Source organism: Solanum verrucosum, unplaced genomic scaffold (assembly GCF_900185275.1).
Source record: "Solanum verrucosum unplaced genomic scaffold, falcon-dt-bn FXZP01000170.1, whole genome shotgun sequence".
NCBI lineage: Eukaryota > Viridiplantae > Streptophyta > Magnoliopsida > Solanales > Solanaceae > Solanum > Solanum verrucosum.
In genome coordinates, this window is record NW_026020395.1 from 1,686,186 (window position 1) to 1,702,487 (window position 16,302).

Genomic DNA, 16,302 nt, shown 5'->3' on the forward strand with positions numbered 1-16,302 from the left:
ATTTTAAATATTTCATAAACCTCCCCCTTATGTTCCTCCTGAAGAAATACACCTGTGTGAATAATGCGGTGCGTCAGTAGTAAATATCCAATTACTAAATCACCCTTCATCCAGCTAAGCTCCTATCCATACAAACCCACGTAAAATTACCCTCACACTTCGGACAATTCCGTCATTTAATTCGTCCATAAATTGACCCAACCAGAAAAATCTGAGTATTTTATTTAAATTCCCAATGCCTTACTAGTTGTCCAACACTTCCCCATTTTCCATGGTCCTTTTCGTCTTTTTCCTCTCACCCTCTTTCTCTCCACAATTTCTCACTTATTAACTCTCTACTATTTCTTCTCCCTCGAGCTCCGATTTTTTCTCTGTTCCCTAAAACGCCCACTAATTTTGCATATCCATAAACAGTAAAAAGGACAATCATCATCAAATAGCCGTTGAAGATTCTCAATCATCACTCTTATCGCTCAATGCCAGCTTTCTACTGCAACTGAAATTTCCTTAAGGTATCATTTTTTGGATTTTTTTTCGTATATATATGCTATTTTTTTTGGTTTAAAACTTTTTTTTCCCGATTTTTTGGTTCATCGTTTTTGGTATACAGAGAGAAAGAGGTTGTTAATGAGTGGTGTTTTTCTGCTTCATTGAGATTCGTACACGAAGCCTGAATTTTCTTCATTTTTTGAATCCTTGATTTTGGTATACAGAGAGAAGAGTGGATGATTATACTGATTTTGTGCTTCATTGAGATTCGTGCACGAAATCTGAATTTTCTCAAGTTTTATTGATGTTTGTATCGTTGATTTTGGTTTACAGAGAGAAAGAGGTTGTTTATGAATGGAGGATTATGGTGTTTTTGTTGTGCTCCATTGAGATTCGGGCAGGAGGCGTGAATATTCTCCATTTTTTTTTCTGAAGGTTTCGCCCAAAAAAGGTGAGTAGCTTTGAATTTTTTTTTTCCTGTGAGATTAATGTATACAAAAAATGAATGGTGATATGATTAATTTATTAGTGCTAGTGTATATTTTATTCTGCACTCGCGTGTAGAGAATCAGTAGTTATTTGTGTGCCTTGTAATGAGGGAGCACGTTTAGGTCTTATTGTTGTGTTTGTTTCACTGTATGCGACCTCACAGTAGTTTATCCTGTGATTCTCTCCACTATTGTTTGTGATCACGTGACTTGTTGCTGGGATGTTTTAGCACCTGAAAGTGGTGTCACGTGACCTGCTGCTACTGTGGGTAAACATTTTCTGGAAAATTAGCTTTTGAAAGTTTTGTCCGTTGGATTATATTGGGCACGATTATCGAGATGGCAAAGCAAGTCCAACGGGCATTTATGTGCCTTTGGATGGTGTGTGTAATCAGAGTTCTGAAAGATCATCAGGGCCCATGTGATTTTTTGCAGAATGCTGAGTGACGTGTGATGAAATTACTATAACAGTGTTGTAATGTGTCTCAATTTGTTTGTGCTGTTTTAACTTTGGCATAGAGTTTACGAAAATAAAAAAAACGCTTTTTTTTATTATCGTGGTGTCTTATCTTTCACCCATCTCAATTAATTCAATGCGGCATCTGCCACATCTCACTTGTAACAGTCACCAGCTAACTTTATCCACTAAGGACAAATGGAAAGAACCACCTAATGTTTTTTTTGTTTCTGTTGAGTTTCCAATTTTGAGATTTGGGGTTCTAAACCACATCAACCACTAGATCACACCCTTGGGTGCACATATGCTTAATCGTTTTGGTCGTAAACATGCCACAAAAATATGCTTTTGTTGTTGTGCTCTTAAACATGCCCACGAAAAATGTTCTTTCTTTATTACTACTACATGGGTCCGTAACTGTACTGTGATGTGCTATGAACATGGACCCTGTACCTGTTCATGCGTGGTGACACGTCTAAAGTTGCAGAAGTTTGGAGGGATATTCAGTACTTTTTTTTTTTTTAGAGTAATTGGACTATTAACTAATCTAGTACAAGCATTATTGGCTCTGAGTCTTTTTACTTGGTAGGTGTTGGTCAAAGAGTTTTTTGAAATAGATTTTTTTTTTTTTGAAATAGAGGTGTTGGTCAAAGAGTTTTAAAATTGGAAAATTTGTGTGTTGATTTTACTTTGGTGTGAATGGTGTGACCACAAAGTCTTGCGTGAATCATGGTTTAAATGTGCCATGGGGGTGGGGGATGCGTGGGGTGATCATTATCCCATTCTTTTTGGTTCACAACTGTCTGAGATGGCTTATTTGAGTTAGAAAATCCACTTGGGGTAGATCCTTTCCCACTTAAGGCAATCTCATTCTCGCGCGAAATCTAAAATCTCTGATTAAGAATGGATTATGGTTAAGAGCATGTCTAGATAGGCTTGTAGTTTTTCTAATGTATGACATTTTGGCTTAAAATAAGTGCTTAAAATCGCTTTCTCGTTTCACCTTGACGCTAACAAAAATGTTTATTATTTTAGCTTAAAACATATAAATAAGTCCATTCCAAAAAGCTCCTAAAGCTACCATAGGGTTCAGCCAAATTTAGTAGCTTTATTCCAAAACTCAGTATTTTTATCAAAAATTCTACTAAATATTTGCATTAAGTAAACTAAGAACCCAAGTACTAATCCTCTTTCGATTTCAATTTGTTTGTCCTATTTTGATTTGACATGAAGTCTAGGAAGTACTCGATATGGCAATCCTAGAATTTAGATCTCATAAAGTTCAAATTTTGGCTTCATTGGTTTGCAGTTGTTGTTTTTATTTTTTCATGTTCTCCATCCCCAAGATTTTGGCTATTCTTAGTGGGCCTTGCCTAATCCCAATAAGGTCGGCAATCTTTGCTGTTCCCATAAAGATCTTTAACATGTATTATCTGTTAATGAGGTCGTTTTCAAATGATTCTGTCCAAAGATTTACTTTTTAAGAGTATTCAAGAGGGGCAGGGGGTGGGGGACTGAAAATTTAGAAATATAGATTGCCAAGTATTGGAGTACTATTGCTTGGGGACTTAAAGAGTATGGGATTTCATCCCTATGGCAAAACTGCATTAATTCGTTAGTTGGTAGCGTTTTTATTCTATGATTTGTTGTCATCTTGCACATTGATGTGGGAAATTGGCGAATAAAGGCTATTGATTGGGAAATTTATACTATTCTTTAAGTTAGGCAGAGGCTGATGAGTTTATTAATAGTTTTGGGTCAAATCATGCCGTTTCTACATTATTGAATAGTATATTAATATTGCACTGCAGAAGATCTTTATGTTCTCAGCTAACCATTTTTATATCCATGTCTTCAAGTTGCTATCTTGTATCTTTTTGTTCTAGTATTATATAAAAATGCATTCTTGAACTTGTAATGTAGATGTGCCTTTAGTTTTTCTTCTATCTCTCTGTTCACATTTCTCTTTTTCTTCCAATTAACTCTACTTTTTGAACTTGCAAAAGGGAGATTGAGAGGCCACAGGGCAATACTCAAGTAGAGAACAAAAAGAAATTCCAATTGCCTTTAACTAACCTCGATTCAAGAGTTAAAGTGTGTTGCTTTTTTTCTTTAGCTGTAACATGCTATTCATTTGGTAGATAGTCGTCGTTGCCATCATTTCATTCCTTTTTCTCTCTTTAAATGACACTATTATTGGCATTAGCTGAAATGATTATGTAGCTCCAACCTAATATGGTATAATATCAACTTCACAACCTCATATTTGCTTCAGATGGATTCAGTTAATCGGTCTGCTGTGACCCCGAGTAAGAGCAAATTGGCTCGTACGTTTGCTAAGGTTTTGCACATCCGATCTCTAACAGGAGGAAACCAGAAGCCAAAATTCAGTGAACGTGTTAAGGATGATGTCGTAAAGAAGGATTTAGTGAAGAGTGAGTTACTCAATAAAACACAGTTTAAGTCCTTCGATGATGAAGATGAAAAGCATCAGAAAGCAGCTGCAGAAGCTTTTCTTGCGAAGCTGTTTGCGAATATCTCAGCGGTTAAAGCGGCATATGCCCAATTGCAGTTTGCTCAGTCTCCATATGACCCTGATGGAATTCAATCTGCTGATGACTTGGTGGTGGCCGAACTGAAGAACTTGTCTGAATTGAAACAGTGCTTTGTAAAGAAGCAGTTTGATGAGTATTCCCCAGAGAAAACTCACCTTTTGGCCGAAATTCAGGAACAGAAAAGTATTTTGAAGACGTATGATATCATGGGAAAGAAGCTGGATTCACAGCTCAAACTCAAGGAATCAGAACTTATGTTTCTTCGAGAGAAACTAGTTGAGGCTAATCATGAAAACAAGCTGCTTGAGAAAAGATTGAATGCCAGCGGGCCTGTGTCTCCTTTGGACAATCTTCACTTTTCAAGCTTGAACCCCAGCCATTTTATCATGTTCCATCGGCAGACAATTAGGTCTATTCGAAGCTTTGTTAGGTTGTTGAGCAAGGAGCTGGTAGATGCTGGGTGGAAGTTAGATGCTGCAGCCAGTTCCATCGAACCCGGTATAGAGTTCTCGAAAGCAAATGACATATGTTACGCCTTTGAGTCATTCGTTAGCCGAGAGATGTTTGATGGTTTCAATTATCCAACCTTTTCCATCTCAACCGAGCCTCTGCCCGAGCAAAAGAAGAGGCAAAAGTTGTTTTACGACAGATTCACCGAGCTAAGATCCATGAAGCCTGCTGATTACTTAGCCTGGAAACCCAAATCAACATTCTCAAGATTCTGTCGTGCCAAGTACCTGAAACTAATCCATCCCAAGATGGAAGACTCCATTTTCGGCAACCTGGATCAAAGAAACATACTCAATTCAGGTGAGTATCCCGAGTCAACTTTCTTCTCCGCATACAGCGATATGGCTAAGCGCATCTGGTTACTACACTGTCTAGCTTTCTCCTTCGATCCCATAGCTTCAATCTTCCAATTGAGTAAAGGTAATCGATTTTCAGACGTTTACATGGAGAGTCTGAATGAAGAAGCGTTCATATCATGGGACGGATCACCAGAAACCGAACCCCGTGTTGGCTTCACGGTGGTTCCCGGTTTCAAGATAGGTAAAACTGTCATTCAGTGTCAAGTTTACCTGTGTTGAACCCCCCATAGATGGTAAATCCAAAAGCAGCATCAGATTCTTTCCTTTACAAATGGACCCACAACACAACTCATCAACGATAACATTGTTTTTTTAAATGTTGTGAAATGGGAACAAAGAGACCAGAATGATGGAGGAATTTAGAAGGGGGGCATGGCATGGCTGGCTGGCTTTTCAATAAAAGCGGAAAGCGCGTTGATGAATTTTTGTGTCTTGTGGAAACTTGGAATAGTGTTTATCAAACATTGTCTTTGTTTTTTTCTATGTTTTGTTTAGTTGGAAAATGTTTACTATTACTAGTAGTAGTAGTTGTAGTAGTACTAGTAATGCTATTTTAAAGTAGAAAAAATCATATTCCTCCAATTTTGTTAATATTAGGAGAGGAGTGGTGGAAGAATCTTAGCTGTGTACATTATTTTATTAATATGATTCGGCTAATATTTTATTGATAATAATGTTTGTTTGTGTGTGTGCATTTTGGAGTGTTGCTTCTACACTTTGGTGGGTGAAAACCTTTTTAACCAAAGAAGGTTTTTTCATATCTCCTCCCAGAGTTTTGGTTTCGAGTCTTAGATATGGAATTTTATTAGGGTAAAATAGTGTTTTGCAGGACTAGAATTGAAAATAGCCTTAAGTTGCTTGAAACCTGCACCACCTACCCGAGCAACAATTGTGCTCACCGGGTAAATCCGAAAAAGGGGAATTGAACTCTATGTGATTAACTCTCTTGTAAGAGCGGTCGGCAGTTAACCGACTGATCTGACACAACAAGTACGGTTAAGGTTTGTGTATACTATATTCTACTCAAACTCTATTTTATTATTGTTGTTTTTGTAGTTTTAATGTAATGCAAATATCGAATATCGAGTATGAGAAAAAAAGACGACTTTTTGTGGATTGAAGACGAATAAAGGTTGAGGTCATAGTTCACACCGTCCATTTTCTTAGTCAAAAAGAGCGGACGATTCCATTCTAGTAGCAAATTCATCCTTTACTAGTTTTGCTACGCCTTTTTTGGGACTTATATAGATCTGAATTTAATTATTAATATTCACAAAATAGTTTATTAGAAAAGTATATATCTAAGTTATAATTTGAGTGGTGAACTGATCCTATCAACTAAAGATAGCAAATGGGTGAGTTGAATATAAGTTATTCAAATATTGGATCTGGGTAAAAAAAAAAAAAAAAGGTAATATAGTGAATATTCTAACAATTTTTTTGATTTTTTTTGAGAGTGTTTTGTCGTGCTAGGTCACCGCAGCTCAATAAGCACGAAATTTTACCTAAATTACATCCAAATCATCTTAAGTTTAGTGTTCAACCTCTAAATATTATTTTCACGCCTTGAAGTAGTTTGTTTTTCTAAATTTTAAGAAGGGAAAAGGGTCAAAAATACCCCTCAACTTTGTTTTATTGGTTGACTAAACCCTTACCGTTAAAACGAAGTTAGTTTTACCCCTGCCGTCTACAAACTCATCATATGTACCCTCCAAATTAACGATTTGCCCCAAATCAATCTCAAATTCTCAATTTCGACCCGAATTACCCATTTGAAACTCATTTAGAATGAAATTCTTTTCTAATCTGATCCGACCCATATAAAACCCACCACCATTATAAACAAAATTTAATTTAATTTTCAATTTTCTCAATCTTGTTGAGTCCACCAAAACTAAAAAGAATGGATTTCTCCCTTGTCATTGAATTTGTTGTAGTGTTACTCATTCTGTAAATATTTTCAAAGCCATTGTTAAAAGCTTCTAAGGGTACTAGTTTTTGAATTGGAGCCTGAAACTTGAAGAACCAACCATGGAAACTTCATAGCCATTAATGGAGCTTGGAGCTTGAGTTTGAATTTCGGATTTTACAAGCGAGTTCCAACTTCGAAAAATCAATAATTTCAACTTCTTCCCCAAAATACCCAAATCGAAAACATCACACCCATTTCTTCACACTGAAATCACATATCTGAATTTGTGTAATTAGATAATTCCCACCCAAAATTGCAGCAGCATGAACTTTTTAGTTTCTTTCTTCTTGTTGTTTTCTGGTGGAATTCGACCGCCTAGTACTGCCTTTTCGCCGTCGTGTGCGGCGGATTTGAAGAACTAGTGAATATATCTATACAAGTGACTTTTGGGGAAGAAGGTTATTGGATTATTTCAATAGCAATATTGTTCTTATTTTTGTGTATGAACATAAGGCTGGCATGTCTTCTTCCTCTGCTTTTGCTCCTAACATTGCTTCTTAAAAGCTCATTAATGGCTGAAAATTTATTTGTTCATTAGGAATTGAAATGGGTTTTGGTGAATTCATTACTTTTTTTTTATACATTTGGTATGTAAGATCAGATTAAATGGGTTATGGGTCGGATTTAATTGATAATTTGTTTTTAAAGGGATAATTCGGGTCGAAGTTGAGAATTTGGAATTGATTTGGGGAAACCGTTAGTTTGGAGGGTACAAATGATGAGTTTGTAGACGGCAGGGGTAAAACTAACTTCATTTTAACGGTAAGGGTTTAGTCAACCAATAAAATAAAATTGAGGGATATTTTTGACCTTTTCCCTTTTAAGAATGATCACTGAATTTATCAAAGCATTAATCAATTTATTTATTCAATAAAAAAATTAAAATGTGATGCAATATAAGCATACATAATGGATGAACAAAAGATAATATAGAAATATTTACGACTACAAAATAACAAAAATATGGTCATGTGCTATAAACAATATTGGGCCAAATGACATGCCTGGAGGTTATTCCACTTTTGTGTATTATTGAGTTAAGAGTCTGACTCTCCTCATCTCCCTTCAAATCTCATGTGACGTGTTCCCGTAAATTCGAATGATGAAGACACCCTGTGTGTGTTTTGTGTGGAGAGAAATATTTTTCATCGAAAAACAAGCTCTTTAAAAACAAGAAAAATGACATATCGGATGAAACTAAAACTAAAAATATTTTCTTTGTTAGTTGTCAAACTAAAAATAAAATGAAATAATCCACTTATTTTCTATGGAATTTTTTTTTTCTTCATAAGAATATCGTTTTTTATTTTATTGGGATAAGAGTTTGAAAAATACCTCAATTTTGATCGAATTTGTTGTTGCGATACTAAACTTTCATGAGGACCTATTACCTCCCTAGACTATTTAATACAGTATTTTTTACCCCATGAACTATTTAATAGTGTATTTTAAAGGTATATATGTGCCCACATGGACACATTACTGTTTATAATTTTGCATTATTTTTTATGTCCACGTGGACAAATATATATGTTTAAAATACGATATTAAATAGTCTAGGAAGGTATTAGGTCTTCATGAAAATTTAGTATCGCAACAACAAATTCGACCAAAAATATTTTTCAATCCCTTATCCCTATTTTATTGTAGGAAAGTCTTATTTGGTCGTCCCAATTTTTATATCTAACTTTTTTCCTTGATAATGACACCATGCATGAGATCCAAAGATCTGTTCAAAGCCAATATCAATATTACAATCTTCGTATCAATCTATGTGACATCATTTAATTACAAATAGATCTAAGTTATGTGGTGATAAAAATTTTCATTAAAAGTATATACAACTAAAATTTTGTTGTTAAATTATTTTTAATTATAACCTTTTTTTTTTGATAAAAAAGGAAAATATGCCACGTGGCATTTCAGATTATTCTTTTTATTCAACCCTCGAAGAAATCAATAATCATTCTTCAATTTTTCTCTAACAATCTTGAAGCAATGAGATATAATTTAACTAAGCCAAAACGATAATTGCCAGGTTATATGTATACTACTACATACATCATTCAGTTAAACAATTGGAATATTTAGTCCATGCACTGTAAAATAGATAGAATAACATAAGATAAAGAAGTCTCATTAATTTTATTAATGAGTATATAAGTCCCTTAAAAGACTCAAATAATATATTGTACTTAGTTATATTGCATCCCACTACAAATCAGAATTCACCTAATCCCATTCCAGGACCAGGTGGGCTAGAATGGCCGGCTCCAGGACTAGGGCCAGGATTCAAGTTGCCATAAACATGGCCCATTCCAGGATCAGGTGGGATAGAATGACCGGCTCCAGGACTAGGGCCAGGATTCAATTTGCCATAAACATGGCCCATTCCAGGACCAGGTGGGCCAGAATGGCCTGCTCCAGGACTAGGGCCAGGATTCAACTTGCCAAAAGCGTGGCCCATTCCAGGACCAGGTGGGCCAGAATGGCCGGCTCCAGGACTAGGGCCAGGATTCAACTTGCCAAAAGTGTGGCCCATTCCAGCAGAATGGCCTGTTCCAGGACTAGGGCCAGGATTCAACTTGCCATAAGCATGGCCTATTCCAGGACCAGGTGGGCTAGAATGGCCGGCTCCAGGACTAGGGCCAGGATTCAACTTGCCATAAGTGTGGCCTATTCCAGGACCAGGTGGGCCAGAATGGCCGGCTCCAGGACTAGGGCCAGGATTTAAGTTGCCATAAATGTGGCCGATTCCAGGACCAGGTGGGCCAGAATGGCCGGCTCCAGGACTAGGGCCAGGATTCAAGTTACCATAAACGTGGTCCATTCTAGTACCAGGTGGGCCAGAATGGCCGGCTTCAGGGCCAGGATTCAACTTGCCAAAAGTGTGGCCCATTCTAGGACCAAGTGGGCCAGAATGGCCGTCTCCAGGACTAGGGCCAGGATTCAAGCTTCCATAAACATGACCCATTCCAGGACCAGGTGGGTTAGAATGGCCGGCTCCAGCACTAGGGCCAGGATTCAAGTTGCCATAAACATGGTCCATTCCAAGACCAGGTGGGCCAGAATGGCCGGCTCCAGGACTAGGGCCAGGATTCAAGTTGCCATAAACATGACCTTCTTTGCATGGAGCAGAAGAAGCCAGGTTAGTGACCTTCTTCTTATCCATGTTGTTCAATTGTCTTCTTGCTTCAAAACATGGAGCAACACAAACTAACATAGTAACCAAAGCAATCAAAAGCATAATTATTGCAAAACGAGCCATCACTGATCAGAGAGTGATGTCTAGTTAAATATTGGGAGCAAAAAGGAGAAAAAAAGAAGTAATGTAAGTTTATTAAGAAAAGACATGTTATTTATAGACAATAAAAGACAAAATGTTTAAGAAATCTAGACTATAGTTCATTAATTAGTAATAATTGAAATTTTAGGAAAAAGAAGAGTTTAGCTTTGGGTAATTGTGTAGGTACAAATGAACTAAACTAGAGAGTACTAAGTCGCCGGTGTTTGCTGTTCCCATTGCTTATTGGACCTCTTGCTCTACGTACAATATTATGGTTGTATGGATAGTGAATATATGTTCACTTCATTTAATTTTATTTATTAGTGGGGTTCATGTTTACCCGTTGTAAAAAATAATTTATTTTGTCATATTAGATAGTTTTTAATAATAAAATTAGTTGAGTGATTTTTTTAATACAAAACATAAATCCAAACACCCTGAATTATATGAAAATTGAAGTTGTAGCGAAAGTAATTAATCTCCACTCCAAACCAAGCAATTAAAATTATCTTATAAATCACATGCAAAATTACATTAAATATTCAATTATGAAACACATGAAAAATACAAATTCACTGTATATGATTTATATACATGTTCCTTTAATGACCAATGTGCATTTTCTAAACCCTCTTCGTTTTTCTCTAAATTTAATTTTTAGTTTTTCGAGATTCAATATTTATATTAGAATTGAATTAAATTACTTTGAATTTATGTTGTGTAAATTTGTTCAAGAGAAAATATTATTTAATAGGATTTTTCGTTGTTGTCACGATTTGAATGTGAAATCTCTAATAAAGTTTTTGCACAAATTGTCGCTATTATTTTGAAGTGATATTTCATTTTTATTCTGTAATTAAATGGTTTTTAATTTTTGCTCTCGCTACTTATTTAATTAAAAAAATTGAGAACTGAAGTGACTTTATCTAGCCAGAATCAATTTGCTTGGTTTAAGAGCCTATCTGAATTGACTTAAAAGTTGATCAAATCTATTTTTAAGTTTTTTTTAGCTTTTGAAATGTTTGACAATAGTTAAAATAATTTAAAATAAGTTTAAAATGACTTTTAAAAGTTATTATTTTTTACTTAAAAGTCATTAAAGTTTGACTTTTTATTTTTTGACTTAAAAACTATTTTTTTGTCATTCCAAACGGGCTCTAAGTGTTGAGAACTTTTACCTCACTGACATAATTTTGTTGGAATTTTTCAGATTCAAGAACAAAGTGAATGAACATATATTCATCATAATCCACACAACCATAAAAAAACGTATTTGGCTAGATAAATTTATGTCATATAAACCAAAATGTCTTTAATCCTATGAATTTAAACATGTCATGTGATGAAAGTAAAATATTGTAAAAACTTTAATCTAAACCATAAGATTGAAAAGACATTTATTTTCTTAAATTTCATGGCAAGTCATCCAAGTGAATTGAACATAATTAATTTTTTTAGAGACAAACTTAATTAGTTAAACAAATAACCTTATGTTATTACAATAAAAAAATATACACTAATACTCTAATCAAATTCCAAAAAAAATTAAAAATGAGTGTAGAACTTCTATTTTGTTTCGTTTTTAATGCTTTTTCTATGAAAATCTGTGAAATCCTTAAATTTTTGGAATATAATACATAACTTTTTTCGCTGGAAATGATAATTGTAGAGCAGGAAATTCCATATGATACTCTTATGGGATTTATGTTTACATGGTATAAAAATAATTTATTTTGCCATGTTAGTTTATTTTTAATGACAAATTTAGTTTGTTGATTTTGTTGATACAAATATATAAGTTGAGTGATTTTATTGATTTAAAACAAAATTTAGTGACATCGCTATATAAATTCTCAAAATTGAGTAACCTTTTGAAATATTAACTTGAGATTTACTCCACCAATCTTGAAGCACTTGAGATAAATAACTAAGTCAAATCAATGATTCATGACATATTATATGTATACTATTCCTCCATTCACTTTTAATTGTCATATTACGTTTTTCGAAAGTCAATTTAATTAATTTTTAAAGTTAATTTTAATAACATTAATTTGATATTTTAACCAAAAACTTTGATATTAAAAAACTATTGCCACAACAAATTCAATTATTAACGACAAATGACTTCGTTACTTATAAATCATATTTTGTCACTAAAGATCTTGTGTGACGAATTTTTTTTTGTCATTCACTCGTCACTAAACGTGTGTCACTAAAAGTATACTAAGACGATTTAGTAGTTCGTCGCTAAAAAAACTATATTAACTACAAAAGGAAAAATCGCTCCGAAATGTATAAACATTTATGACGAATTTATTTGTCACAAAAAATAAATTTTTTTTTTGTAGTTAATAGATTGATTTTGTCACTAAAAAAGTTATTAACACCGAATAAAGTATATCATCGCTAATTATTTTGTTCAATCAATGACGATACCAATTGTTTCTAAAGTAATATGTCTTTCGTGGTTAAACAAATGTATTTTCGTCACAAACAAATGCTTTTATTAATTTTCTTTTTGGTTGACAAGGGAAACCCGTAGCTGCTACCCTTTTGGTGCACACAGGGTAAAACTCTCGCTCGTATGCAATAGCTCGCAAATCACATAGGAAAGGTAACCCACACTAGGCAAACCCGATACAACGAGCTCGACCCAGAAGGCAAACCCCTTGCTTTCGTTGGCAAGAGATTTCGAACTTGAGACCTCCAACATGAAGTATAACAATAAATAGAAGAGTATAATTGATATGTTTTTTTATTGTACAATAATAAGAAAGTAGAAAAAATTGAGAAAAAAAGATAAATAGAATCCTTGGCCAAAGAGAGGTGCAATTTCGTTTTTCTAACATATTGCTTATAATATTTGAATTTTTAAGCACAACAATACTAATAGCTATGAAAAATGTACCATCGATAATATATCTTTCAATCATAGCAAAATTTTAGAATATTGAAATCAAAACAATACATTGCATTAATGAATTTTTAAAATATTGAAAACATTCAAAATTTATACTAATAGGACTATCTCTCTTAATTAATCTTTAATTTCGACATAATTAAGTCTCCTTCTTCATTTTGATGAACTTGTACTAAATTGATGTGAACATCTCTTTATAATGACCTCTTCCAGAACTCGGGATTGACCTCAATGGAGGATTACCACCATGGCCCATTCCAGGACTATGAAAGGATTTAAACTTGCGATCAACATTGCTAGTTTCAAGACTAGGAATTGTTATAACATGATGTTTTTTCAATTGTTTTCTTGCTTCAAAACATGGTGCAAGACAAACTAACATGAAAACCAAAGCAACCAAAAACATTGTTGCAAAACGAGCCATTGATAATTGTTAAAATATAGAAGTAATGGAATGAAGAGAAGTGTGAGTTTATTAAGAAAAAAAAAAAGTTATTTATAGGCAACAAATTATAGATGAAAATGTTTAAGGGATGTATCTAGAAGTGTAATGCTCAAATTAGGTCAATAGTAATAAATGAAATTGTAAGAAAATAGAAGTGTCTTGGAAAGTGTGTAGGTACACATGAAAACGTCAATTTGTCTTGGAAATTGCTTGTTTTACTACTACCTCCATTTCAAATGAATTGAATTGTCGAGACATTTTTTATTTTTCAAATTAACTTAATTGTTTAATTTTCTAGATAACTTTTAAAATGTTCTTCTAATTTTACGCTTCATTAGTTAGTATTGAAATTAGTTATTTATTAATATTTAATTATTTTAATCATAAAATTAACAATAATTAATAAAGGTAAAAAAAAAAGTTATATCTAATTTATGTCTTAATCTTCTTTTCTTAAAAGATGTGAAACACCTCAACAATTCAATTAATTTGAAATAGAGAAAGTATTAAAGTAGAGAATTTGGTCGTGCTGTTATGAAAAATATATATATTAAAAACATTAAATATTATACGAGAAAGAAAAAATCATTTATAGAAATAAAAAAATGCAAAAATCACAATACAAATATTTTTATAGAATTAGAACTTATGTGAATTACATTTTTAATATAAAATATTTTTCAAAATTAAAAGGCTAATTTATTAAGAATTTTTTTTAATATTTTTTAATGTTAATATATAAATCGAATAAACATATTTAAGGACTTCTTTTTTTTCTTTTTTTTAAATTAAATTATAAATGTATTGTCTGATGAATCTTCTTTCAATAAACAAAAAGTGCTGAAACTAAAAATAGGAGGAAAAAGATATAAGTATTTATATTTTATTTCTTCTTTTCTTCCATTGTCCTTGTTTTTTCTCTTAGTTTTCATCATCGTCTAAATAAATATTTTTCCTCTTCGTTTTCATTATCATCTAAATAAATCTTTATTGCTAATTTTCTTGTATATCTTATATTATTCTTTTGGTAACTCTTTAAAAGTAGATAAAGTGAACAAATTATAAGAAAATGTGAATGGTTCTTCACCATACGAAATACTTAAGAACTGCGTATTTCAATATTTAATATGCATTTCTTTTAGGAAAAATTGTATAAATTAGCAAATTATTAATTCAAATTAAATGTTATAACCACAATTTGATTTAATTGTAACCCGTAGCAAACAATTGTCATTCGCCTCTCTCCCTAGATTTCTCGCTTGTCACTCTCATTTCTCGCTCGCCAGTCTCTCCCTCGCCTCTCTCACTTTATACAAACACAAATGTATAAAATTCGTTTGTATTTGTATAAAGTGAGAGAAAATTGTACATACAAATACATATATTTTCGTCCTATACACTTATAATTATACAAATACAGATTTTCCCCTGCCCAGTTCTCTTTTGCCTTTCAATCTTTCTCGTTTTATACAAACACGAATTATACAAATTACAATGTATAATTTGTGTTGTATAAAGCGAGAGAGAGATATTTGATAGACAAACATTTTATTTCGATTCAATTGTATACAATTTCAAATTTTATGCAGATATACAAACACATAAAATTGAATTGAGGGGCTACCAACGATTTATACAAACGAGAGGCTGCCAACGATTTATACAAATGAGAGGCTATCAATGATTTATACAAATGAGAGTCTGACATCGATTTATACGTCTGAAGCTCCATAGCAATCATATAGTTTGCTATGGAGCGCAATTATACAAACTATAGTTATAACATACAAATATGATTTTTATATTTGTTAAACCTAAAATTTACTCTTTCTTTTAAGCCATTAGCAGTAATATTCAAACGTATGTTAGCTTAGTTAGATGTGTTATGTCAAAGTTAAAAAAAACTAATTTGAGCCTAAATGAAAATGTAATTTACTACAATTAATTTTTTTAATAAGAACCTGAATTCAAAAAATATATATCTCGAACATATGAAAAAATAAGTAAAAAGAGGAAAATAACAACACATTTTTGTAAAAACCTTAGTCACAAATAGAAAGATGAAAAAAATTACATAGTCAATGCACGTATTTTTGAATTTTTATCTGGCTCCCATTTTATCCACATCGAAGAGTCTTTTCATGGAGTCAAACTAAAGTATAAATCTTATACTACAACAATAATATAGAATATCACTATTTTAAATATGAATAAAAATAATAATCTTGAGTAGAGATATTATGGAACAAAAAATTTGAATTTATATAGACAAAATTGAAGAACTATCATAAGGTATCTTAAATTTTGAAATTAAATAGTTGGGAATTGTAAATATGAAAATTTTAAAAAAATGGTTAATAATATTAATTAAATTTGAAGTTCAATATGTATAAGTAATGGAGGTAAAAATTCTAAAATAAATAAAAGAAGGAAAAAATAAAATAATGAAGACAAAAAAAAAAACTAATGAACTATTCAATGTTTGTTGAGTGTTTAATTTTTATTAGAAAAGCGAGTAAATCAATTTCAACTTTCTTGTATTACTCCATTGTGCTTAACAAAATTGAAAGAGGAAAAAAAATACAACAAAAAAAAGAGACAAATATCTTGAAAGATTGAAGTAGTAAATTTTGAGACTTTTAATTTTTTATAATACAGAATAATAATGAGTGCAAATAATTTTTGAGACATTTAAGTATAACAATAAATAGAAGAGTACAATTTATTTATTGTACAATAATAAGTAAGTAGAAAAATATGAAAAATTATCAAAAAAATTGAGGAAAAATATAAATAGAATCCTTGGTCAAAGAGAGGT

At 32.5% G+C, this 16,302-nt stretch overlaps 2 protein-coding genes across 2 annotated transcripts; one reads left to right on the forward strand and one right to left on the reverse strand.

Moving 5' to 3' along the window:
• Window positions 1-797: 797 nt before the first annotated feature.
• LOC125839280 (protein GRAVITROPIC IN THE LIGHT 1-like) lies at window positions 798-5,547 on the forward strand. The gene is made up of 2 exons (XM_049518257.1): window positions 798-940; window positions 3,710-5,547. The coding sequence occupies exon 2, from the start codon at window positions 3,710-3,712 to the stop codon at window positions 5,075-5,077; it is 1,368 nt and encodes a 455-aa protein (XP_049374214.1). The 5' UTR covers window positions 798-940; the 3' UTR covers window positions 5,078-5,547.
• A 3,504-nt stretch (window positions 5,548-9,051) lies between these two features.
• On the reverse strand, window positions 9,052-10,098 carry LOC125839228 (uncharacterized). Its single transcript, XM_049518197.1, has one exon. The coding sequence runs from the start codon at window positions 10,096-10,098 to the stop codon at window positions 9,052-9,054; it is 1,047 nt and encodes a 348-aa protein (XP_049374154.1).
• Window positions 10,099-16,302: the final 6,204 nt, after the last annotated feature.

What these genes read in the sequence shown, in the direction of transcription:
- LOC125839280 (XM_049518257.1), top strand. Translation starts at nt 3,710, where the DNA reads ATGGATTCAGTTAATCGGTCTGCTGTGACCCCGAGTAAGAGCAAATTG.
- LOC125839228 (XM_049518197.1), bottom strand. Translation starts at nt 10,098, where the DNA reads ATGGCTCGTTTTGCAATAATTATGCTTTTGATTGCTTTGGTTACTATG.